This window comes from Sceloporus occidentalis, unplaced genomic scaffold, assembly GCF_023333645.1.
Source record: "Sceloporus occidentalis isolate IW3139 unplaced genomic scaffold, rSceOcc1.0.p SCAF_120, whole genome shotgun sequence".
Taxonomy (NCBI): domain Eukaryota; kingdom Metazoa; phylum Chordata; class Lepidosauria; order Squamata; family Phrynosomatidae; genus Sceloporus; species Sceloporus occidentalis.
Genome location: NW_028317100.1, coordinates 133,491 through 160,469, shown reverse-complemented (window position 1 = coordinate 160,469; position 26,979 = coordinate 133,491). Strand labels below are relative to the sequence as shown.

The window sequence follows — 26,979 nt, the reverse complement described above, 5'->3', positions numbered from 1 at the left end:
ATGAAAAGTCCATGTACTGTGATTTTGTCTCGTATAAGTGTTTATGTCTGAATTGGACAAACACTTACATTTCTAGCTCTATGTTTTGGTCACTTTCACAAATTTTGGGGATAGAGAGCTATTAGTTCCAAAGAGGGGGGTTATAAAAGGACTGCTCATTTAGTATTATATTTGCTTGGTAGCCTCTTTTATTTGCAAAATAATTATGATAATTATAACTGTGTTCGAAACTGGAATCAAGAGAGCTGCAAACATAAGTGGGAATTTTATTTGTACAGCGTGGGAGCAGTGATCATAACTTCCCGTGTAGTGCATTTACTATATGATCCGTCTCCATTAAGTTATTTCTCCAGTTCTCATGTTAAATGCGTACCCCATTCCACTTTAATTACTGGAAATTAGACTTCTTTCCAATTTAACTCCGCCCCCAGCAGGCTCTACTGAAAGCAGGGAGCATACCTCAATATGATTCTTGCACATGCTCAATATACCTACAATTCTAGTTAACAGGCACTATTAGCATTAACAGTGCGATGAAAAAGTACCCCCCCTTTCCAATTTCTTCTATTTTTTGCATATTTGTCACGCTTAAAACTTTCAGATCCAACTCATTTTAATAAAAGACAAAGATAACCAGAAAAAAATGCAGTTCATTCTCAAAAACCCTCCAGTGTGGCTAAATGAAAAAAATTCTGCCAAAATTCGGTCAAAATTCCTCGACAGCAATGATTAACTCTTTACCTTCAATAAATTAAAAGCTGCATTTTATGTTGACTCACGTTGTCTTTCTCCTATATTAAAATTATTTGGACGATCCAAAATATGTAAATGTGACAAATAAGCAAAAACAAAAGAAGAAATTGGTTTGGGGCAAATACTTTTTCACAGCACAGTATGCTTTTTTAAACTGATGTTTTTCAAGCATACATGTAGTTGGCTGCTTTATTCATGTCTATGGGAGCGCTACAGAGCATCTGCTCAGAGTTTACCTACTAATGCTTCCTAGTCTCAGCTGCGAGAGGAACCACCGGCACTCAAAGGGTTAACAAATTAATGTACCCATATTTTCCGGAGTATAAAACGACCTTTTAACCCGTGAAAATCTTCTCAAAAGTCGGGGGGTCGTCTTATACCCCGGGTACTAAAACTTACCGAGCCGGAGATTCCCCACGAAGCCACGAATCTCTAGGGGAGGGGCGAGCGGAGAAACCACCTCCCCTGGGCCGTTCTTCAGGGTCGCGCCGAGGTAGGTGCAAGATCCCTCTAAATAGCCCAACATTAGGGAGCTCGAGGTCTAGCACTTCAGACCTCGGCTTACGTGCTCCCTAATCACTACGCGCCGGCTATTGATGCCGAGCGCGGGGATGACGTCATATCCCGGTGCTCGGCATCAATTGCCGGCGCGTAGTGATGAGGGAGCAGTAAAGCAGAGGTCTGAAATATATATATATGTGTGTGTGTGTAAAGGCAGGGGTGTGTGGTGAGGGCAGTGTATAAATGTGTATGTATGGACAGGCGTATGTTAGTATGTGTAGATATATATATATATATATATATATATATATATATATATATATATATGTATGTGTGTAAGGCCAGTGTATGTATGTATATGTCTGTGTATGGGCAGTGTATGTGTATGGACAGGTGTGTGTAAGGGCAGTGTATGTGTATATGTGTGTAAAGGAAGGGTTGTCTGAAGGCAGTGTATGTCTATACTTGTGTGTATGGACAGGCATATGTTAGGGAGAGCTGACCCACCCAATCCAAGCAGGCTTTGTATACAACAACCAGCCAATCACCGGTAAGGTACATCGCTTGCCGTGATTGGCTGGTTGTTGTATACTGGGTAGAGGGGTAGTCTTATACGGCGAGTATAGCCCAAACTCTATATTTTAACTGGAAAAGTTGGGGGTCGTCTTATACGCCCAGTCGTCTTATACGCTGGAAAATACGGTAGTTGTGTAAAATGTGTGGATAGCGGCAGTTACCATTCATTGAGGCACTAGTGTTTCAATCTAATTCCCCGGAATGGATTTAAATAAATTGGATCACAAAATAACATTTACGGTGATCCCACTTCTGCCCCTCTTTTGGGGGTGAAGGAATACAAGGGGTATTAGTGTTGGTCACAGAATAAGAGGCTGGGCTAAACTGAACTGTGAGTCTCTATTTTTGGAGACTGATGGGATTTTTTGGACGCTATACAAGAATTCTCAGGACATGATCCATATAAACTTCTGTAATTAACACCTTTCAGATATGTTGGCTCTCTGCTTAGACTAAACATTTCCTTGCGCTGCATAACTATGCATCATTATAAGGGGCAACTCATGCCTTTTGACGGAAGAAACAGGTTCGTCATAATGCATCATTAATGCAGCAAGATGCCATGTTTTATCTCACTGCAACTCCCACATGTCCTATTGGAGTTGTTGGTAATATATTAACACAGACCTCTGTCAACAGTGGAATGCGTCGGACACAAGCCTGCCCTGGGCCACTTTAATATTATTTTGAAGTGTGGGCATCTAGGAGTAGCAACAACTCGGCCACGTACACTCACAGAGCAGGGCTGCTGAGTGCTAAAGTTAATAAACATTGCCGGTCCTCTATAGCACTAGTGTCACGAGCTTCATGAAATGGGTTTCCATGGATGATCATCTGCACTCAAGCCAAAGATCACTATGTGGAATGCCAAGCGTCAGCTGGAGTGGTGAAAGCACACTGCTACTGCCCCACCACTGATGGACAAATCTGATACCTACTGTAACGTTTGGTGTAAGAGGGATAGTGGCCTGGGGCTGTTTTTTCACGCCCTTAGCTCCATCTAATGTTAATGTTAATGCTACTGTATACAAAGACATTTTGGACAATGCTATGCTTTTAACTTTGTGGGAAGAGTTTGAAGAAGGCCCTTTTTATTCCACCATGACTGCGCCACAGCGCACAAAGCAAGCTCCATAAAAACTGTTTTGGATGAGTTTGGTGTGAAAGAACTTGACCAACCGCACAGAGCCCTGACCTCAACACCTTTGGGATGAACTGGAACGTAAATTGCGAGCCAGGCCTTCTTGTCCAACATCAGTGCCTGACTTCACAAACGCTCTACTGGATTAATGGGCAAAATTTCCACAGAAACACCCCAAAATCTTATGGACGGCCTTCCCAGAGAGTAGATGTTACAGCCATAAGAGGGGATACATTTTAATATCCATGGCTTTTCCAACAAGCTCATATATGTGTGATGCACGTACTTTCGGTCATATATTCATTCTAATGAAAACTATAATATTTAACTAATATATGTCTGCACACTTTAAGCCTTGTGGTAGAACTCTGGACACGGACATTTTATGGTATTTTGCCATAAAATAAGTACTATTATCACTATAGCAACCAGTGGAATGGTGAACTCATCAGGAACATACCATTGGTTGCTATGGTATTAGGAGTACTTTATAGATTTATAGATAATCCCAGTGTTTACTAAATGTTGACGTAAAAGCAAAAAACTGTCAGTATGTCCTGCGTTACTCACATAACGAAAGCAACATTATTACACAACATTACATTTCATTTATAGTGCACCAGGAGATTCTTTAACAACAAAATTGCCAACAACATTAAGACAATTATACAATTCTATAACCTTAACAATAATATGGATTAAGACAATTAAGAAGAAGAATAATGTTAAAATGAGGCATGGACTTGCCATTTGGGCCACCAGTTGATAGTGCCATGCAGTTTGTTGTGTGTGTAGCCATCCGCTGGATATACCTGGCCGCGTGCTTTGTGGCCATAAAAATGTATGACATCAGATGGACGCTGGCCTTAGAGTGCCAAAGCTGCATTGTCTTCGCTAGTCTGGCCCTGGTTAAGACCTACCCCTACCTACAGAAGGAGAAGACAGCACTGTCCTTATGAGCTTACAATCTATAAAGAGGTTCCAGGTAATGAGACTGAATTTGATTTCTTTCTGGTTTAGTCTCTCATATCCACGATGCACATGTAGCAAACGTGCTTATTCAGAAATAATTAGGTTTAATCATAACTAAAATTTGTTCTATGCTACATTATATGCAACTTGGCTGCACATGGAATCAACTTTTTTTTGCTTGTTGAGCTCACAATATCCTTTTCTTAATCAAAATTCTTATTTTAAAAACAATGTGCTATTTTTAGAATGTGCCATATTGGATCTTTTAAGAAAAAAAATACACAGTGTATCTTGTGAGTTAAAGTTCATAAAGAGATATATATTTTAGATATAGAAACACCAAATAATTCCAGGAACCATTTATACTATTGCCTCTTAACTAGATAGATAGACAGATAGACAGATAGACAGATAGATAGATAGTTAGACAGATAGATAGATAGATAGATAGATAGATAGATAGTTAGACAGATAGATAGATAGATAGATAGATAGATAGATAGATAGATAGATAGATAGATAGATAGATAGATAGATAGATAGATAGATAGATAGATAGTTAGACAGATAGATAGACAGATAGATAGACAGATAGATAGATAGATAGATAGATAGACAGACAGATAGATAGATAGATAGATAGATAGATAGATAGATCAAATGTTATGTTAATAGTTTTTTTTTTTGCCAAGGTTATGTGTTATGTTAATATACACTACTTTATATGTCCTCTTTACCCATTGTACAGCGCTGCAGAATATGGTGGCATTATATAAAAAAATAAATAATAATAATAATAGTAATAGATCTTTCCACCTGTATGGACTGACTTAGACATATCTTATATCACTACATATAATTGAATATCTTTAAATATCTTTTATAAAGATAGTTTAATATGTTTTACACAGTTATGTATTAATTGTTTTATACGTTTTACAGTTATGTATTTGTTTTAAAAATTTATTCAGTTATGTATTTATTGTTTTATACATTTTACACAGTTCCCGCTAAATATATATTACAATATTTTACCAATGTCCGCATACACACAGCGGGTTTATTGTAATAAGTAATATTTATTATTGTGGTGTAATTGGTTTTTTTTTATAGCGCAGGACATTTAGCCGTTTAGTGGTAGTCTGATAGCTGATGGTATTTTATTGTTTTTTTTTATTTTATTGTTTGTTTTTTTTAAAATGTCATTTTACTGTATTAGCTGTAGCCTGGTTTTCAAATGCCTTCACAATAAGGAGTTTTCATATGCCATTATTGAAGGCCAGGCTATAACTAAGGGATGTGCTGCTAAACCTCTGAGACAAGAGTGGAGGAGGGGTGAAAGAGAAAGGAAACAATAAAATACCCATGACCTACATAGAAAACACATGCTTCCCTTTGCTCTGCACTGATCAGCTGTGTATGAAACAATGTCACTCCCAGTACTTTGCTATTGTCCTAGTAGTCTGTTAGATATGGCCATTCACATCTCTTAATGGGGTCTTTGGGTATCAGAGAGGAGGATCCTGCCCATTTTTCCTGCATGTTCACATGGGCTGCCTGTTTGTGGCATGATGCACGATGATGAGCTCCTGGGCTGAGCATAGGCTGGTGAAGGCATGCTCGGTGCTGTAATGACGCGCTGTTACCTCTAGGAGGAGCTCTAAGCAATCTCTAGGGGAGGCTCTTCCCTGCTTCACTGCAGCCGAATAGGTGGCAGATATTTTTTAATAACCCTTTATTTCTGTACTAAAAAAAAGACAATTTCCCTTTATTTTTATTTTTTACTCCTGATTTCTTTGTTGGTGCAAGAATAATCATGTCTTACCAAGGGAAGAAGAGCATCCCTCACATCACGGTAAGAGGCAGATGGGGTAAGAAGTGGGATTTCAGCACCACGTCCCTGTCCTTTGTTGTAGTCAATGAGTATTGGTGGACAGCGCAGGATGGGGCAAGTCACAGCGCCTAGGTGCTGTCACCCCAGTGAGGGGTGGGTGGGTTATTAGGGGTGACAGATAGGAAAGTGATAGTTATTGCCTGTGTCTGAGGACAGGGAGGTGTTGTGCTTTCTGTAACACACTGTTGTGTCTCCTGCCTGCCATGCCCTACAGTAATCTCCTCTTCCCTTAGAAGAACAAACTGCCCTCTTTGTCTGTATGAAAGGGGTAACATGTTTGGGCAGATGTGCTGCACACACTGGCAGACCCAGCTACATCATTACTCTTACTGGGGCAGTGGGGATTGTATCTGATGAGATCTGGAGGATTTGCTTTCCTTATTTACAAGCCCAATGATCGATTAGGGGAATCTACTTGTCAGCCACCTCTGTTGTCTGCAATTGTCTGCATTTTAACCCTGTGTTTTCCAGAGTGATAAACAAGCTTATATGAACTCACATATTAAAGGATGGACTGATATTTCAATTGAGCTTACCAAATTTTAAGTGTAAGAAAGAAACTCATTTTTTACTTAGAATGGAATGTTATGATCTCTTTGTTTGATACAATGTTCCAATCCATGCATTACTATTGTTAATAATAGTTGTGTTTAAAATCATCTTCTTACATAATGCCTCTTATTCAAAGAGCACCAGGCGCCATGATAGAGACAACACCCCCTGATCTATTATTAGAATCAACCCATAGGAAGACATTGAAGAAGGAATCACAGGGAAATTGGGACAATGGATTTAATACCCCCTTTGAAATGGAAATGCACAGACAATCTCTTATACGTTACATCGCACCAACTTTCCGGCATCCCTGCCTCTCAAAGATTAATTTACTATGACAGACAAGCAGATAAAACAATCACAGACAGATATTAACTGCCTATTGATGTTTTGTTTGGATGCCATAGGAAAAGCACATTAGAGACCAGGTAGCCGGATACAGAATTTGTCTTTGGGAAAAAAATACATTTTTATAAACCGTATACTGTGTTTTTTGCTCCCCTTTGGAACTGAAGCGGTTAAATACCCATTAATTGCAAAATTATGTATTTACTTTTTCCCCACTGATGTTTCAATGAACAGCAAATTTAAAAGGGGCTGGAGAACTCATCAATTATAATGATATGAATAATAATAGGGATGTGCATTGAGTTGGAGACCACTGTGGTTAATTTTTTTCTTGAAAAAGATGAAACCATTAAATGGTCCCACTGTAAATTAGACGAACAGAGATACCCAAGATAGGAATATTCCTTGGCTTCTCATTGGCACATAAACAGTTAAACGATATACTGTATACAGTACACTAAACCTTGGCAAAAAAAAACAACTATTAGCAGAATCCATTGTATTTCATCCCTTTTAATGCTTCTGTGAATTCCTTAGGACCCAGCTAATCCTGTCTGGCCAGATTGGGTTCCCTTCTGCTCGATCACATGGTCCATAAACCTAAATGAGGTTTAGAAATGATGTTGCCATAGCATCGCCATAAATGCAGTAATCTCTTTTTATTCTTATTTCATATAGGACTTCTCATAGTAACAGTTCCCTCTCATAGTATCTCATATATATATAATGTGTGAATAGTCAATTGCAGCAAATAATGCATTTAAGCTATAAATGCAAGCACACATGCAGTGCTGCATCTGAAATGCATGAGTGGTCATGTGAGGGGCATTATAGTGAAAAGCGGTCCATGGCTATAGGCAGCATTAAGGTATTTTAACAGGGTTTCACTTAAGCTTTAAAATAAGTGTAATTAAATAATAAGTACATGCCATTTTTACTCCATTCCCCTATATTGGTCTTCAAATTCCCCGCTCTATTTAATATTTAAATAAACAATAATTGAAAGAAATCATAAATCTGCTTTTATAAGAAGACAGGAAGATCTCCATTTAGAGCGAGTTGGCCGTTGCTTACATGTCTGGAAAAACTGAGTTAATCTGCTGCAAAGATGATGGCGCGCATGTTCCGGCTAAATAGGGCTGCAAAGGATTTAACTAACGCATTCCCTGGAGCTTTTGACTTAGACCCATTCGGCCCTTGTTGTCTGCCCATTTGTTTCCGGATGTAAAAACTCAGACCTTAATCAGTCCCTGGTCCTGTCTTTAAATTCACGATAGCTTTATGTCTACAGCATGCATTTTTTAAAATTCCCTCAATGTATGAGCATCTACCACTACTGCTGGGAGGCTGTTCCATCTATCTACCACTCTATCAATAATGTAAAACTTCCTTTTATTACATCCAAGCGTTACGTTATCTCACGTTATCTCAAATGAATGGCAAGTAACGTATATGTCGTTTTGTGATTTTATGATGATTATTACCAAATTTCAGTTTAAAATAAAACAAAACTGAAGGTTCTTCTTTTTTATTCATCAGACACAAGACTTTAATTTCTGTTCATACTGTTATGGTAACCGCCCTCCGTTGTCCTATTTTAGTTGCTTCTATCCCTCCATTTTATTCACTTATTTAAATAAATTATCACTTTATTTTTGTCACCGTGAGCTGCGAGTAAAGTGATTCAGGGAGTGAAATGCTTCTCTCAGCGTAATAACCGTTCTCTCGGCGTAATAACCGTTAGGATGTCGACTTAAAGTGTTTTCCAAACCAGCGTCTGGCAGAAATACACCACGACGTTTCTTTGGCACTGATCCGTTTTTGGCATTTCCATGTTTTAATCATTTGTACGGTGTGCTGCCCTTTGTTTTCTTCCTAATACATCTGTAACTTCTGGGCAGATCTGATTATTCATTCGAAAATATTATTACTCAGAATCACGTATTATCCTGGTAAATACCCTACTCTGTATTATTATTATTATTATATTTTATTTATATAGAGCCATGCAAGGGGTCCGACGAAACTAGAACTGACGGACTAAGGGGAACCGATACATTAGATAAGGAATATTAGTAAACTACATGTGAACAATGACTCCTGTTTAATTTCTGCTAAACTTGATAGATTTGGCCCCGGGCCCAGCTCTGTTTATATAACTATACTGAGATTTTCACCCCAAAACTAGCCAAGGCTTTCAATGATAATTACAGCATCAATAACGGCATCAGAATGAAACACACTAAGTAGACTACTATTACTATTATTAATATTTTTTTATAATTAGATTATAAAAATATATTTAAAAAAAATGTTTCCTAAAACTGTTCCAGTTTTTGAATAATATAATGTTTTCGGTTATCATACTGGCTGCGGTAAAATAAAAGGCACTTTTTCAGGATATTGAGTATTGACTAGGAATCCGTTAATATTCTATTCAAATCAGCTCTCATGCGTGTTCTGCGTTCTATATATATACGTAAAAAATATATACGTAACAGTTTCCTTGTCAAGATCTCGAAAGAGTGACTTTTCACTGGTATAATATGTAATAGAATCGGGGTCGGTGATAGATTGTTGGTCATAGTTAATGAGTCTTCTCAGATGAACAAGTTGGGTTGCTTCTTCCGCCGGTCTGAATACCTGCTTATTCTGTAGGATTGTGGTGGCAGTATTTGCACCTTCACCTATATCTCCAGAAACGCCAGCTTCGATATATTAAGACACTTTGCCTACAGTATTTTGTCAACCGGTGAAACTTAATGTGATTCATGTGCATGGACTGGAGTCACAGCTAGACTACTCTCAAACTGCAGAGCCAAACTTACCGAATAAGTAGCCGCGAGCTTGAAGCTGGTCTCCCACTATGCTTGTATACCCTTTTAGTTAGTGCCCTGTGGTTGTAAGGGATATATATTTATTATTGTCACTAAAATTCTCACAAGACTCGGAAGCCTCTCGGAGATTAGAACACAGCACTGATTGCATCACGTGACATAGTGTGCAAAGTAATTGCACCACAAATGATGACAAACGTCCTTGCCGAAGCCACATTTTGTGACTCTGGCTTTACGTATGTCAACATGAAAAAGCCCTTTCTCAATGTATACATGCTATGTATGAAAAAGTACTAAGTCTCCAGGATCATTAACACAAATACTTATGTTAACTTTGTAAGTTGAGCCAATTTTCAACATCACATGTATGACATCACTATTCAGCGACTGCACTCTTTGGAGCTGAAGATATTTTTCATCATAATGTCTATTTTCCTTATGGTGCTTACAGAGCGGAGCAAGACACTACAATCCACCTTAAAGTGTTTTATCAACTGACCTTTGAGATTATGGCTCGTGGACACGTTTGGTATATAATGCGCATGTTTTAGGTTTAGCTTGTATCAGTGTAGACATATACGTGGCATATATACAGGGCCGGCCTTAGGGGTGTGCGACCTGTGCGACCGCACAGGGCGCCATGGTTGCAGGGGCGCCTGACCGGGACTTAGATTAAAGCATCAGTTTTTTTTTTGTGTTTTTTTTTTTAAACTTTATTTAACATCATTCATGTTAAATAAAGTTTAAAAAAAAAACGATGCTTAAATCTAAGTCCCGGTCAGGGGCGCCGAGCGGTTGCTCGTGAAGTTCTCGGCAACCGCTCGGCGCCCCTTACTCTCCGTGACTCCGTCGCTGTGCCGGCATCTCATGTTGAGCGCCGGACTATTCCGGCTCTCAACATGAAATGCCGGCACCGCAGCAGAGCGAGAAGACGGATGCCTCCCGCTCTCACCGCAGGACTCCGGCAACAAGGTAAGTGGGGGGGGTGTAGTTTGAAGGGGCAGAGGGGGGGTGTAGTTTGAAGGGGCAGAGGGGGGGTGTAGTTTGAAGGGGCAGAGGGGGGGTGTAGTTTGAAGGGGCAGAGGGAGGGGGGTGTAGTTTGAAGGGGCAGAGGGAGGGGGTGTAGTTTGAAGGGGCAGAGGGAGGGGGGTGTAGTTTGAAGGGGCAGAGGGAGGGGGGTGTAGTTTGAAGGGGCAGAGGGGGGTGTAGTTTGAAGGGGCAGAGGGGGGGTGTAGTTTGAATGGGCAGGGGGGGTAGTTTGAGGGGCGGTAGTTTGAAGGGGCATGGGGGGGTAGTTTGAAGGGGCAGAGAGGGCGGGTAGTTTGAAGGGGGGGCGCCAGAGGAGTAGTCCGCACAGGGCGCCACAACGCCTAAGGCCGGCTCTGCATATATAACACTGTGCTTTTTAGTTATACTTCACAAACTTTGTTTTTTCACATTTTCAGAGTGATCGCCTTCTCATTAAGGGAGGAAGGATCATCAATGATGACCAGTCTTTCTATGCAGATGTTTACCTCGAAGATGGCCTTATAAAGTAGGTTTACATTGAATGTCTGAGATACTTCACACATCTTCGTTTTCACCACTCCAGCTGGTTGATCACACTCCACCGCAGTGTTGGACTGGTTTAGATAACCAAAGACAAATGTTTTGTTGATAAATGCGTGCCATATTATTTAATTCAGCAACACACACAGTGCATTGTGTCATCTAAATATCATCTTCTAGACAAATAGGAGAGAACCTAATCGTTCCTGGTGGAGTGAAAACTATTGAAGCTAATGGACGCATGGTCATTCCTGGTGGGATTGATGTAAATACATACCTACAGAAGCCCTACTTGGGTATGACAACGCTAGATGACTTTTACCAAGGCACAAAAGCAGCTGTAGCTGGTGGCACCACCATGATCAGTAAGTATGATTTGGTTGAAAACCCAACTTGCTGGGTTTTTGGGAGGATATTCTGAATCTGTGAGCTGCAGAAGGGCCAAGGAACAGGATTGTAACATTGAAAATGAAAAACTGGCTACATCTAACATGAAAAATAAAACAAGATTGTATCTCTAAGACCTCAAAGGTCTAAGATGTAAAAGATGTAAACTTAGCATGTATCCTCACTGTTAATTGTTGAAATATCTTTTTTTTTGTTACTTGTTTAACTTACATCTTAGTTGACCATGTGGTTCCTGATCCCGGATCAAATATTTTGGCCTCTTTTGAAAAGTGGCATGAAGTGGCTGACACCAAATCCTGCTGTGACTATTCCCTTCACGTGGACATTACCAGTTGGTACGATGGGATCCGAGAGGAGCTGGACATTCTTGTCCAAGATAAAGGTATGGTAACGTAAAACCAGGAGTCTCCAGCATTTAACTCGATGGGAGCTACTATCAAAATGTGTTAGGAGGAAAATAATTAATTTAGCAATTATTCATATATTACTTTGCCAGGCTTAATTGGGTTATTATAGATACATGCACCCCCATCCAGCGAAGATCAACAAAGCCATCAATCTGTATTTATGGTCCATGGAAAGGGTCCACTCCTAAAATAAAATAATAATTAACAAAACCTAGTATCAAAATTGAGACAGTTATAACACATGGACAATATGGTTAAGATCTCATTAACAGCTGGAAAACGCCAGCGACTGTATGATGGGTACTCTGGATACAGTATTACATGACTTTCTTCCTAACTTCTGTTCTTGTCTTTGGAACAGGCGTCAATTCTTTTCAGGTATACATGGCCTACAAAGATTTATACCAAATGTCAGACAGCCAGGTACTTCAATTATATTTTTTTCCAATTATTACACTTATCAGAAACCAGAATGAATATATTTACATTGTATGGGAAGTGTGACTGTTCCTTTTAAAAAATTACTACTACAACTGAAGCAGAGGTAACAGGAACCAGAGGTGGACCAAAGTATGCCCTAACCTTGTATTCTTGACACTGCCTTTGTAACATCATTTTTAAACTATACGGTTATAATGAAACTTTTAATTAATTTAAATACATGTTATATATATATATATATATATATATATATATATATATATATATATATATCTTTTTACCAGCTTAAAGAGATCAAAGAGCGTGCAGCCCATGCAGCCCAGGCTCACCCAATACTCTACTCATTGAGTCATATGTACTTTTTAACATCAAAGCTGATTGAATTGATGTATAATCAATAAAGGCTTAATGCGATTAAGTTTAATTAATGCATTTGTAACTATTCATCTGGCATAGTAAATAGAACAACCCACTTGCCCTTCAGTGTGTATCCTGTCATTTATCCATGAAGTACACATCAGTGATAGTAAACTCAATTAGAGTATTCTTAATGGTATGTCCTGCTATCTATTAATATATATTTATATTTTATCTTCCTAGCTGTATGAAATCTTCACCTTCCTCAAGGGTCTTGGTGCTGCAATCCTTGTCCATGCTGAAAATGGTGATTTAATAGCTCAGGTATGTATAAAATAAAAAAAACATGTAGATCGCTCATCTGTGTGTTTACAATCAGTACTTCTTTCTTATATTATATACATTTGTTTCTTATGAACAGGAACAAAAACGAATATTAGAGATGGGAATTACTGGACCCGAGGGCCACGCTCTCAGTAGACCAGAAGAGGTACGGTGATAACGTTCTCTGAGTTCTCACTTTGGAATACAATTTTTTTAGCAAATACAGAACAAGAGTTTACCAAATCAGTGACAAATTAAGACTCCCAGTGGTGCATAGGAGGACACACACATATAAATACATATACACACACAACAGATCTTAGGTACCCTCCCTCCCTACAAGCCACAGCAGCAGCTACTTGAGGGTCATGTTACATGAGAGCTCACCTCCTGGCTACATCTGGGGCACCTGGACTATCCATAAGCAGCGGTGGCCTCCAGAGGTTGACAAATGTGCCCAATGGTTAATGTGGCAGTGAGCAAAATGTGATGCAGAGCCGTCATTTTTATGAGACAGGTGCGGCAGATGCACGGTGAGTAACGCACTTATTGCCCACTGGCAATGGCTCTGTACCCCATTTGCTTCCTTGCACATGTGACATCCGCCCATGGTGGGACCTCTTACCCTGCCCTGGTGGCCAGGAGCTCCAGTTACTGCTCAGTAGAGATAAAAATTATTTTTTTATTTTTTTCTCAATTCACCTTTTATTAAAAAACAATTGTGACCACATACGAAGAATAAATGGCATACCGAAAGTAGTGTTACAACGGTCATCAGAAGACATATGATGGGAATGGTATACAATGCATGTATAACATGGATCAAAAGAAATAAAAGAAACAAATGACAGCGCCATAGTTTGAGCAAGATCTCACCATGGACCCCCCGATTTAGGACTAGTCATAGCATGTGTGTCTTAACAACATATAGCATTATAATTATATAATCAAATTTATTTTCTTCTTCTTTATATTTCTTTCTTAAAGCTTGAAGCAGAAGCCGTCTTCCGAGCCATTACAATAGCGAGTCGCATCAACTGCCCTGTGTACGTAACAAAAGTTATGAGCAGGAGTTCCGCTGATGTTATTGCACAAGCCAGAAAGAAAGGTAAGATATTCTTATTAATCTTTTTAATGGTGTTTTTATTATTCTTATCAATAATATGGCAAAATGAAATTCATAAAATATATTCTATTCCCAAAATTAATGAGAAATGTTTAAGCCAGATTTACATGTAGAACAATGACAATAAGTTGAATTAGAGATATTTAAATATGAATGTTGAATATTTAAGTTCAATTCAATGGAATCGGGACACATTTTAATGGCTAGTGCAGCTTAATTAAACCCAAGTGTTCAATTCCATTGATCTCTATCGGCTGCCTGGATGTTTGCTTTTATCTGCTTAGACAAGCGGTGAATTTTAATTGAAAGTAACATAGTAACATAGTAACATAGTTCATAAGGTTGAAAAAAGACCAAAGTCCATCAAGTTCAACCTATATACATATTGTGTCCCTACTGTGTTGATCCAGAGGAAGGCAAAAAACCCTTATGAAGCAGATGCCAATTGCCCCATACCAGGGGGAAAATTCCTTCCCGACTCCAAATATGGCAATCAGAATAAATCCCTGGATCAACATTCTGTCCCTATTAATCTAATATCCATAACTTGTAATATTATTGCTTTCAAGAAACACGTCCAGGCTCCTTTTGAACTCTTTTATTGAGTTTACCATCACCACTTCCTCTGGCAGAGAGTTCCATAATCTCACCGCTCTTACTGTAAAGAACCCCCGTCTGTGCTGGTGTAGAAACCTTCTTTCCTCCAGCCGTAGAGGATGTCCCCTTGTTATAGATACAGTCCTGGGTATAAATAGGTCCTGGGAGTGATCTCTGTACTGTCCCCTTATATATTTATACATAGTTATTAAGTCCCCCCTAAGCCGTCTTTTTTCCAAACTAAATAACCCCAATTCTGATAATCTTTCTGGGTACTGTAGTCCTCCCATTCCCCTTATTACTCTGGTTGCCCGTCTTTGAACCCTCTCCAGCTCCACTATATCTTTCTTGTACACTGGTGCCCAGTACTGTACACAGTATTCCATGTGTGGTCTGACTAGTGACTTGTACAGGGGTAGAATTATTTCCTTGTCGTGGGCATCTATGCCCCTTTTGATGCACCCCATGATTTTATTTGCCTTAGCAGCAGCTGCCTGACACTGGTCGCTACAGGTAAATTTACTGTTAACTAAAACTCCTAAGTCCTTTTCCATGTCAGTCGTCCCCAGTGTTTTCCCATTTAATACATATTCCCAGCCTGGATTTTTCTTCCCCATGTGCATAACCTTACATTTATCTGTGTTGAACCTCATCTGCCACATCCCAGCCCAAGCCTCCAACCTATGCAGATCCATTTGTAATCGTGCGCTGTCCTCTATTGTGTTAACCACGTTACAGAGCTTAGTATCGTCTGCAAAGATTGATACTTTACTATGCAATCCCTCTACAAGGTCATTAATAAATATATTAAAAAGAATAGGACCCAAAACTGACCCCTGTGGTACCCCACTAGCAACAGTAACCCACTCAGAGTATGTACCATTAATAACCACCCTCTGTTTCCTATCACTGAGCCAGTTACTTACCCACATACACACATTCTCCCCCAGCCCAAGCAGCGGTTTTGTTCTAAGGCTATACAATAGCAACATGTGCTAAACGTATTCGCTGGAATCACTGACTTCTTTGGAACAATTTAGCGGATGTTCTTTTTCAGCATGACTGCAGTTGTAGAACAATATTTAACTAGCGTAATTTTATGCTCACTTAAGGTGCTTTAGTATTTGGAGAACCAATTACTGCAAGTTTAGGAACAGATGGTACCCACTACTGGAGTAAGAACTGGGCCAAAGCTGCAGCCTTCGTAACATCTCCTCCTCTCAGCCCAGACCCCACAACACCAGAGTATCTGAACTCTCTGCTTGCATGGTAAGGACACATGGGGATTATACAGGTTTGCAATGTGTGTGTGTGTATATATATATATATATATATATATATTTGCAGTCATTTGCAACCTCAGATGTACAAAAACACATGACATATTACACCGTGTCATGATTTATTCAACAAAAATGAAGCCAAAATGGAGAAGCCATGTGTAAAAAACAAAGTACACCTTTTCTGCTTCCCTGGGAATTAAGATGCTAAGTAGTAGACAGGTGCTGCTAATCAAATGCCCTTGATTAATTGATCATCAGCAAGTGTGACCACCTCTATAAAAGCTGAGGTTTTTGCTGGTCTGGAGCATTCCAAAGTGGAGATGTTTGGCCAAAATGCACAGTGCCAGTCAGACAATATGCTGATAAACGGAAGACTAATAATAGATTGTCCAGTAAAGGAGAAAGATTCTGCGTGTGCACTAAATTTGAGACAATTTAATGCTTGATTAAAATGCTTAAAAATCCAATATCCCAATTAAATCAAATATTTCTGAAAAAATATTTGTAGATACAGGGAAAGGATCATGTTCCACTAACTCTTACTGCTTAATTTAAATGCAGCATTAGAAAAATAATTCCTGGTTCTGTTAAACGTCCAAACCCTTCTGAGAAATAAGAAGTAAAATTTAGCCTAGGACCAGTTTATTGTCATGCGTCACAAAAAAAGGGACTGTTGCTTCTCGTGGAAAATGAATGCTTACTTTCTATCACAATGTTAATGGAGAGTAAATTCACCAGGTTTCGCAGATATCTCTATGTTTCTTGCAGTGGAGATCTACAGGTCACAGGAAGCGGTCACTGTTCTTATAGCACTGCTCAGAAAGCTATAGGGAAGGACAACTTTACTCTGATTCCAGAAGGAGTCAATGGAATTGAGGAACGGATGGCCATTGTTTGGGACAAGGCTGTGGTAAGATATTAAATCGCTAAGCACGATCATGAAACATAGAAACATAAACTCTGAGGACAAATAGGCATAATTCTACCCATCTAATCAGCCATCTTTTCCTGCTGTAACGACACAAACCTTAATCCTTGGTCTGATTTTTTAATCAGGACTGCCACATAGCTAGCCAATGCATGCTTAAATGAGCTCACTGAATTTAAACATTTATCACTTCTAATAGTTTCCCTCTTTTAAAGTAAACTTCCCTCCTGTATACATGCCTTTATGTATTTAACCACTTAATGCCCCAAAACCAAAGTGTTTCTCTCTGTTGGGGAAAAAATAATAATAAAAATAAATAAATAAATAAATATATATATTATTATATATGAAATATAATTAAGAAAAGTAAAATAGGATAAATACATTTAAAAAATAATGTTAGGAAGCCCAGTGATGTTACAATGATATTACTGGTATCCCCAACAGGATCTCTATCCATGTTTCACTGGGAACAGTGCAAAAAAATGAAAAATAATAAAACATTAATGAAAAATCATTACAAATGAAATTACCACTATAGTTAACAAATAATTTATAAAAATGAAAACCTTCACTACTCCTCATATGAAATTGATTATATATGTAATATATCAGGGCATCTACAGTGTAGAAGAAATCCTAAGCAAAATTGCATAAAATGTGTTTTTTTTTCTATTTTAGTATATGTATATATATATATATATATATATATATATATATTTATTTATTTTTTTAAGGCCCTAATCGCACTGAAAAAAATGCGTAATGTGTTTGGGTACGTCAATTATGTAAAAGGAGACCAACATGAAGGGGTTAAATGTTTCTCTCACATTCCCTCTTTGTTTTCTCGCCTCCAAGCCTCTTAGTCTTTCCAGATAATGTTTATCCTGCAAACCGTTTACTATTTTAGCAGTAGTGAGTGATAACATTTTAGTGTATGTCATTTTATATGGACAAAATTTGATTTTTTTGCTACTAATAAATACTACAGGGGAGCTTGCGTGCACTCTACCTTCTTCTGTGTATTCATAATAGATGATCTTTCTGGGAAAATGGTTTGTAATTATTTAAGCGTGGTGTGTGCTATTATTTTATTTTTCACGTGTTGCATTTGCACTGTTACAGACGGTATGGGGGGTCCCTTTAAATATTGTGAGCGCTTTTAATCTGTACAGATTGGTCTGTGCCACCTTTGCAAATTGATAATTACTGAATTATATTTTTTTAGGCCTCAGGTAAAATGGACGAGAACCAATTTGTTGCGGTTACCAGTACAAATGCTGCCAAAATATTTAATTTGTACCCAAGGAAAGGGCGAATTGCTGTGGGCTCTGACGCAGATGTTGTTATCTGGGATCCTGACAAGGTCAAGACTATTTCTGCCAAAAGTCACAAATCCGTAAGTACATCAGACACGTGTTAATGAAAAGTATGGGTATGGTTGGTGAGTTTGGCTCACCAGCTTTCAATATCCTTAACATTGATCATTTTAGCTATTGAGTAGAGTCAAGTTGGACTTGTGTTAAAGCCTAGTGAGTTTCCATGGCCAACTGTAAATGCAATGAGGAACTATGAAATTTATAGTTGGTCGACCCACCTGCAATCATCAGAAGCTCTTGGCTATTTGGAATGTAACTTTCAAGACACTTGACACAATGACAACGATGTATCCCTCATATGTATTAGTGATCACAGCGTGTGTCACCAAATGCTAACTTAGGCTACCATGTAATTTGGTAATTTATTGAGAAGACATCAGTATTCCTAGTAAATAAGTCACAATTTAGAGGATGAATGAATAGGCGTTGTGACTCCTTTGATAAAACAAGGCATACAATGAAACACAGACATGATATCTGTAAATGCACATTTGCCTACCTTCTATATTGATGATTGCCTACAATTATTTAAATTAGCCTTAAGGTGTCACGTCACAGCGTACAAGGAGACACCGAAGTCAGGTAGGACTGGCAAAGGATGGTCCAGAGAGCAGCGGTCAGGATACCCAGACACGTTGCAGGATCACCATTGTAACGTTGCGGTGGAGGTAGGTGAGCAGGAACCGTAGCTACTGGCATAGGAGGCGGAGTAGGAGCCACCACGGGTTGAGGCGCCCGTTGTGCAGGATCAGTACGCTGAAGCAAGGTCTGAAGAGCTTGAGCAAATTGATCCAGACGGTGAGCCATCCCATCGAGTCGAGCCTCTGTGGACCCTTGTCTACCCTTGTCCTACCTACAGAGGAGGTCTCCCTCTTCTTCGCGGCAGCTGAGGCTGCGGTTGCCGGCCAGGAGAACCGGAGGATCTCCCTGCCCGGTACCTGACAGTACCCCTCCTTAAAGGGGCGACCTCAGGGCGACTCCTGCCAGGACAACGTGACCTCTAGCATGGAATGCATGCACGAGATGGGGAGCATGAATCGAGCTTCAGGAACCCAGGAACGATCCTCTGGACCGAGTCCCCTCCAATGAACCAGATATTGGAGACTCCCTTGTTGTCTGCGACAGTCGAGGATAGCTTGAGGAATACGCCCAGAAGTATCCCCGGCACAATTCTCCGAAGCAGAGGGTCTAGTAGAAAAACGGTTGCAGACCAATGGCTTCAATAGAGACACGTGAAAAACTCGAGGAATACGGAGTGTCCGTGGCAGGGAAAGTTCATAGGCAACCGGATTCACCCGGCAGACAACCGAAAACGGGCCGATGAAACGTGGCACCAGCTTCATGCTGGGAACTCTGAGTCGCAGGTATCTAGTAGACAGCCATTCTCTGTCCCCAGGAGAGTAAGCAGGAGCGCCAGAACGCCTCTTATTGCCCTGAAGTTCCTGACGACCACCAGCCAGCTCCAAAGCCCTCTGCACCGAAGCCCAAGTAGACTGGATATTAGCCTGCCGCTCCTCCAGCTGTGGGTCAGGCGAATTCGGAAAAGCTCCAGGGAAGGGTTGCGGATGCAGGCCGTAAACGCAGTAGAAGGCGGACTCTCCTGTAGACTCTTGTACAGCGTTGTTACGAGCAAACTCCGCAAATGGTAGTAAGTCAACCCAATTGTCCTGATGGTGATTAATGAAGATGCGCAGGTATTGCTCAAGATGCTGGTTAGCCCTCTCAGCTGCACCGTTAGACTGTGTGTGATACGCAGATGAGAATGCCAGGGTGACACCCAACGCCCTTGTGAACTCGTGCCAAAAACGTGCGGTGAATTGGGTACCACGGTCAGAGACAATCTCAGTGGGAACACCATGAAGACGGACGATCTCCCGCATGAAAATGTCAGCCAATACGGAAGCCGTGGGTAGTCTCTTCAAAGGTATCATGTGGGCCATCTTAGAAAAACGATCAATGATCATCAGGATTACAGTATAGCCCCTCGAGTTGGGTAATTCCACAATAAAGTCCATGGCAATGTGAGTCCAGGGCCTCGAAGGACGAGGCAATGGGTGGAGTAACCCAGCGGGGTGCCTCCTGGCAGCGCACTTGACACAGGAACGAACAAACAGGGCAGTGTCCTTAGTCCATTCTGGCCACCAAAACGTCCTGGACACGAGGTCCTTGGTGCGTGCTAGCCCTGGGTGACCCGCAGTTCTGGACCCATGGGACAGACGAAGTACTCGGGTACGGAGGTGTGCAGGAACAAATAGTTTACCAGCCGGCAAGGAGGCTGGAGCTCGGGTTTGTAATCCAGAGATGCGGTCAGGCAGCGAAGGTGTAGAGCAGCGAGGACCTTGGTAGCAGGTATAATAGGCTCAGGCAGCCTTGACATTCTTGAAACGCGGACGATAAGTCAATACAAACGAGAATCGGGAGAGGAACAAAGCCCATCTGGCCTGTCGAGCGTTCAGACACTTGGCAGTCTCAATATACTGAAGATTCTTGTGATCCGTCAGAATCAATGTGGGAATTGGAACGCCCTCCAGAAGATGACGCCACTCCTCCAGTGCAAGAATGAAAGCCAGAAGTTCCTTGTTCCCGATGTCGTAGTTCCTCTCTGCCGGGGAGAATCTCCTGGAGAAGTAACCGCACGGATGGAGAGGGCCACTGTAGGAGATCCTCTGTGACAGAACAGCACCAACTCCGGACTCGGATGCGTCGACCTCCAGAACAAACGGTAGACGAGGGTCAGGATGACGTAACACAGGAGCGGTGGTGAATTTGGTCTCGAGTCGAGAGAAGGAGGAAATGGCCTCGGCAGACCACTCCAGGGTGTTAGCCCCTTTCTTAGTAAGGGCCGTCAAAGGAGCCGCAACCTTAGAATAGTCACAGATGAAACATCTGTAATAATTGGCACATGAGTGCGATGTGACTGCAAATCGGAAGAGCAGATCAAAATGTCATCTAGGTACACCATGACAAACTGTTGGAGAAAGTCCCGAAGGCAATCATTAATGAATTCTTGGAAGACCGCCGGGGCGTTGCACAGCCCAAACGGCGTTACGGTATATTCATAATGTCCAGAACGAGTATTGAAGGCGGTCTTCCATTCGTCATCGGCGCGGATTCGGACAAGATTGTAAGCCCCCCGGAGATCCAACTTCGTGTAAATAGTGGCCCCACGTAGCCTGTCAAAAAGTTCAGAAATTAGTGGAATGGGGTACGTGTTGCGCCTGGTAATCTTGTTCAGACCACGATAATCGATGCAAGGACGAACCTCCCCGTTCTTCTTCTTCACGAAGAAGAAGCCTGCACCAGCGGGTGATATAGACCGGCGGATAAACCCTCGGCGAAGATTCTCCTCCATGTACGACTCCATAGCTTTGGTCTCCGGGATGGAGAGTGGATAAACCCGACCTCGGGGTGGCATGGTCCCAGGAAGCAGGTCAATCGGGCAATCATACGGCCTGTGTGGAGGTAACTTCTCAGCCTCTTTTTTATCAAAAACATCCGCGAAGTCTCGGTAAGGCTCAGGCAGAAGAGAGGTATCACTCGAGGATGCTGTCACCGAGGCATGCTTCAAAGGGGTGAGGCAATGAGCTTTGCAGAACGCACTCCTGGCGGTGATCTGAGTCGTAGTCCAATCCATAGCAGGGTTGTGTACATGCAACCACGGAAATCCCAATATGATGGGAATGGAGGGTGAGCGGATCACGAGCAGCTGTAAGCGTTCACTGTGTACTATGCCCACGGCAAGGTTGAGTGGAACCGTATGGAGGGAAATCCGATCAGGAAGAAGCGGTCTACCATCAATGGCCTCCACAGGCAACGGTACGGGCAGGGATAGGGTGGGAATGTGTTGCTGATCACAAAAATTCGAGAAAAGCCTCCATATCGACGAATCCAGTGGCCCAGACCAGACGAACCGGAACTGTCATACGGGTAGTGAAAACGTTAGGGGAAGGATTCACTACACCTATGGTAGGTTCCCCTGGCCTACCTAGGTGCGGGCGTTTCCCGGCCTGCTGGGAGAGTGTCCGATGAGGTGGCCCGAGAGACCACAGTAAAAACATAGTCCTTCCCATCTCCGCCTGTTCCTCTCACGTTCGGATACTCGAGCGGCTCCCAACTGCATCGGTTCCTCAGGAGGGTCATAGGGGGTAGCGGTAGGAGAGAACTGTGGCGTAGAGCGTGTGGTAGGTCTCCCACCTCTGTCACGTAACCTCAGGCTCTCACGTTGTACTTGCCTTTCACGGAGACGAAGATCAATTTGAGAAATATATGAAATCACCGAGTCTAGATCCGTAGGCAAATCTCTGGCGGCAGTTTCGTCTTTGAGGGTCTCGGAAAGTCCATTAAGGAAGGCAGCCACTAATGCCTCGTTAGTCCAGTTCACCTCACCTATCAGGGTCCGGAACTCTATAGCATATTCCAGAAGCGGACGGGAACCCTGACGGATGGTAAAAAGCGAAGTCGAAGCAGTGGTCCTCCTTCCCGGGAAGTCAAATACGGCTCGTAGGCTAGAGACAAATTCAGCATAGGAACGCAACGTAGAAGCGTTTCTCTCCCAGAGCGGCGAAGCCCATCCCAAGGCTTTATCCGTAAGGAGCGAAATGATGTATCCTACCTTAGCACGCTCAGTAGGAAAGGCATATGGAGACAGTTCAAAATGTATCTCGCACTGGTTCAAAAAACCCAGACACGTTGCAGGATCACCATTGTAGCGTTGCGGTGGAGGTAGGTGAGCAGGAACCGTAGCTACTGGCATAGGCGGCGGAGTAGGAGCCACCACGGGTTGAGGCGCCCGTTGTGCAGGATCAGTACGCTGAAGCAAGGTCTGAAGAGCTTGAGCAAATTGATCCAGACGGTGATCCATCCCATCGAATCGAGCCTCTGTGGACCCTTGTCCTACCGAAGCGGGTCTCATGATGGCCTTCTGATTCTGTCACGTCACAGCGTACAAGGAGACACCAAAGTCAGGTAGGACTGGCAAAGGATGGTCCAGAGAGCAGCGGTCAGGATACCGGAGAGCAGGATAGTCGTGGAATAAGCCGAGGTCAAATAACAGGTAAACAACAGGAACGCGTACTGAGATAGGCACTACCGAGATAGGCACGACCATCAGAAGGCAATGTGTCTGAGTCAGGAAGTCTCTTAAACAGGCACAGGAGTTTAGGCACTAATTGGAGATTTCCCGCCAAATATTCAAACTGCCGTTACGTCACTTCCTGCACGGCCATCTTGTGTTTGGCGATTTCGTAATCTCCCCATATAGGTCGATGTAGTATCTGTAGGCACCACTAGGTGGCGTGAAGAAGAACGTGGACAGGACCTGTCCTGAAGCTGCTGGGAACGCAGCGTGAAGGAGGTAGGTCTTCCTTGCCGTGGCAGCGGCTGCCTCTGCTGTGCAGAGGCGGGGGGTCTCCCTCTTCTTCCCAGCGGCTGCGTCTGCTGTGCAGAGGCGGGGGGTCTCCCCCTTCTTCGCGGCGGCTGCGGCTGTTGTGCAGAGGCGGGAGGTCTCCCCCTTCTTTGCAGCGGTTGCGGCTGCTGTGTGGAGGCAGGGAGTCCTCTCCCCAGTAGCGGCTGTGGCTGCCGTGCTGAGGCGGGGGGTCTCCCCCTTCTTCGCGGCAGCTGCTGATCCGAAGTGGGGGGTCTCCCTCTTTTACGCGGCAGCTGCGGCTGCCGGGCCGAAGCGGGGTGTCTCCCCCTACCTCGCGGCGGCTGCGGTTGCCGGCCAGGAGAACCGGAGGATCTCCCTGCCCGGTACGTGACATAAGGTCATTATAATGAAGTCATTATTTAATTTCCCATAAGCAGTATGAATGAGTGCAGATTTTCTGTATTGCTTGATATATGTATAAAAAAAAAAAAAAGTTAAGTCAAAAGGAAGCCTCGCAAATTATAATGTAATATTGTTTTGCTGATCAGGCTGTGGAATACAACATCTTTGAAGGGATGGAGTGTAGAGGAGCCCCACTAGTAGTAATTAGCCAAGGAAAGATTGTATATGAAGATGGCAACTTGCATGTCAACCAAGGCATGGGGCGCTTCATTCCTCGAAAACCTTTCCCAGAATACATTTACCAGCGAATCAAAACAAGGAACAAGGTATGATTCAAATCTTCTAGAAACTCGTTTGTTTGGATTTGTATTCTAAAATACAGGCTGGGGAAACATCTCTGCATTTCTGGAGGATTTTGTCTCTGAAGTATGTTTAAATCTATTAAATGTAACTACATGACGTGCTTTTTCAGGTTTCAAAGTGGATCTACCAGTCTCCCAGCTCCCACGTGTTAGAGTTCAGTGCACCAAATATATCATGTAATAGTATTCACAAAATAAAATAAGGAATATATTTGTGTTATAAAACCAGCAGACATCTTCACTTCTTGTTCCCAGGATTCATGATTGCAGGAAAAGGACGCATGATAGGAGTAATAAGAGGGAGGACAGCAATTCGCCTCTAGAGAGAATGAGTAACTTGAAATGCATCCTTCAGTTATGTGGCTGCCGAATCGTTACTTAAAAAAATAATTAATAGGTGCATGTTTTGTAGGTATTAGAATTGCAAGCAGTGTCCCGAGGAATGTATGATGGACCTGTGTATGAAGTTCCAGCTACTCCAAAGTATGCAACTCCGGCACCTTCAGCGAAATCCTCCCCTTCCAAGGTCCAGGCTCCTCCGATCAGAAACCTTCACCAATCTAATTTCAGTCTTTCAGGTACACCCATTAGTTATGTTTTCTCTTTTGATTGCATTGTTTGAGGTCCATTGTGATTAGTTCTTAATCCACTTAAAAACAACTGATCTACAATATCCAAAAAGTTATACCGTTTATATAGGGGATGGGGGAGAGCGGAAAGGCCGCCTCCCCTGAGCCAGTCTTCAGGGACAGGTATAAGATTGTTATCTCCCCAACCAGCCCTCCTCGGCGGGTGCCTGATGAGGAGGGCTGGCTGGGGAGATCACAATCCCCCTCTAACTGGCCCAGCATTAGGGAGCGTGAGGTCTGTAGCTTCAGACCTCGTCTTCTGTGCTCCCTAATCACTACACAACGGCAATTGATGCAGAGCGCCGGTATATGACATCAAGAGCTGACGCATATGATGGAGCACTAAAGGACAGGATGGAAGATGAGGAAGGTAAGAGATGGGGAGAAAGGGGTATAAGGGCAGTGTATGTGTATATATGTGTGTATAAGGTCAGTATGTGTGTAAGGGCAGTGTGTATGGGCAGGTGTGTGTAAGAGCAGTGTAGGTATTTGTGTGTTTGTAAGCTGGTGTGTGTATGTGTATATGTGTGTATGGAAAGCCATATGTTAGAGCAGTGTAGGTGTATATGTGTGTGTATGGATAGGTTTGTGTAAAGGCAGTGTATGTGTATATGTGTGTATTTATGGTCAGGTTTGTGTAAGGCAGTATATGTGTGTTCATGGGCACGTTTGTGTATAGGCAGTGTGTAAAGGCAGTGTATGTGTATATGTGTGTGTTTATGGGTAGGTTTGTGTAAGGGCAGTGTATGTGTATATGTGTGTTTATGGGTAGGTTTGTGTAAGGGCAGTGTATGTGTATATGTGTGTTTATGGGTAGGTTTGTGTAAGGGCAGTGTATGTGTATATGTGTGTTTATGGGTAGGTGTGTAAGGGCAGTGTCAATAAAATGACCTCTGGGAAAAAGTGGGGGGGCACAATTTTCCATTCTTGCCTGGGCTGCAAAAGAAGCCAACTACAACTCTGCTCACAACAACCAGGCAGTGTGAGTGCCTGTCGCTCCGTCTCTGCACGCATTTGTAAACTTTAAGGAAAAGCTTTTTTATAGTTTCCCCCCCCTTTTTCAGGTCTGAAGCAATACCTGAGGAAGAGAGGAAAACTTTTGAAATCTTGTCTTAAGTATTATGTTAATCAAATAAAAAAGTATCATATAGGGCTGTATATAATAATCGATAATGGAAATCATTGTCAACGATTTTATCAAATACAAGATCAGGGTTTTTTCAGAGCAAATTCTCTGAAAAATATAATAATATATATGTAATAATTGTTAGTTGCAGCCCAAGTATCATTGCATACTGCAGTACTCCAGTATTTTGGCATCTTATATATATATATATATATTTAGTTTTTTCAGTAGCATCATTTAGTGGTTGTTTCTAGAGTTGCTATTGGGCACCTTACATACCACCACTTTATTACGTTTTTAATTGTTTTAATGTTCTGGCCAGAATTGTTTATGTCTAGTTTTAACTGCCTATTTGGATTTACTGAATGTTAATTTTGAAAATAAGTAACTTACTGGCAGGCAACCAAAAGAGGTGAAATGCTGTTACCAGAAAGAGATCCAACGCTTTAAGTTAGTTAAATGAAAATACTTATCTTTGTTTCAAAAAAAATGGAGATCCCCTTTACAAATTTAAAACATTTAATTTGAATAAATCTTCTGCATTCTAAACCATATCTAGGACTTCTTTGTGTTTGTTATATTTATGTTTATATTATACTTATGACCCCGTTGTTTTACCTAATTGCAGGGGCCCAGATTGATGACACCAACCCTCGTCGCACAGGACATCGTATTGTTGCTCCACCTGGAGGTCGTTCAAACATTACAAGTCTTGGTTGA

At 41.7% G+C, this 26,979-nt stretch overlaps 1 protein-coding gene across 2 annotated transcripts; it reads left to right on the top strand.

Moving 5' to 3' along the window:
- The first annotated feature begins 5,759 nt into the window (after positions 1 to 5,759).
- CRMP1 (collapsin response mediator protein 1) lies at positions 5,760 to 26,979 on the top strand. 2 transcript variants are annotated; one of them, XM_089498466.1, is made up of 14 exons: positions 5,760 to 5,798; positions 11,023 to 11,111; positions 11,306 to 11,490; positions 11,751 to 11,915; positions 12,302 to 12,363; positions 12,982 to 13,062; positions 13,160 to 13,228; positions 14,050 to 14,170; positions 15,898 to 16,054; positions 16,837 to 16,978; positions 18,225 to 18,395; positions 24,289 to 24,468; positions 24,917 to 25,082; positions 26,888 to 26,979. In XM_089498466.1, the coding sequence occupies exons 1-14, from the start codon at positions 5,760 to 5,762 to the stop codon at positions 26,977 to 26,979; spliced, it is 1,719 nt and encodes a 572-aa protein (XP_089354592.1). The 2 variants fall into 2 exon arrangements, with proteins under 2 accessions (XP_089354592.1, XP_089354591.1); XM_089498465.1 differs by having other exon boundaries at positions 24,917 to 25,094.

Bases quoted from the DNA above. Each gene is read 5' to 3' on its own strand.
- CRMP1 (XM_089498465.1), top strand. From the start codon at position 5,760: ATGTCTTACCAAGGGAAGAAGAGCATCCCTCACATCACG. The intron at 5,799-11,022 runs GTAAGAGGCAGA...TCACATTTTCAG, and splicing joins AGAGCATCCCTCACATCACG to AGTGATCGCCTTCTCATTAA. The intron at 11,916-12,301 runs GTATGGTAACGT...TCTTTGGAACAG, and splicing joins CATTCTTGTCCAAGATAAAG to GCGTCAATTCTTTTCAGGTA.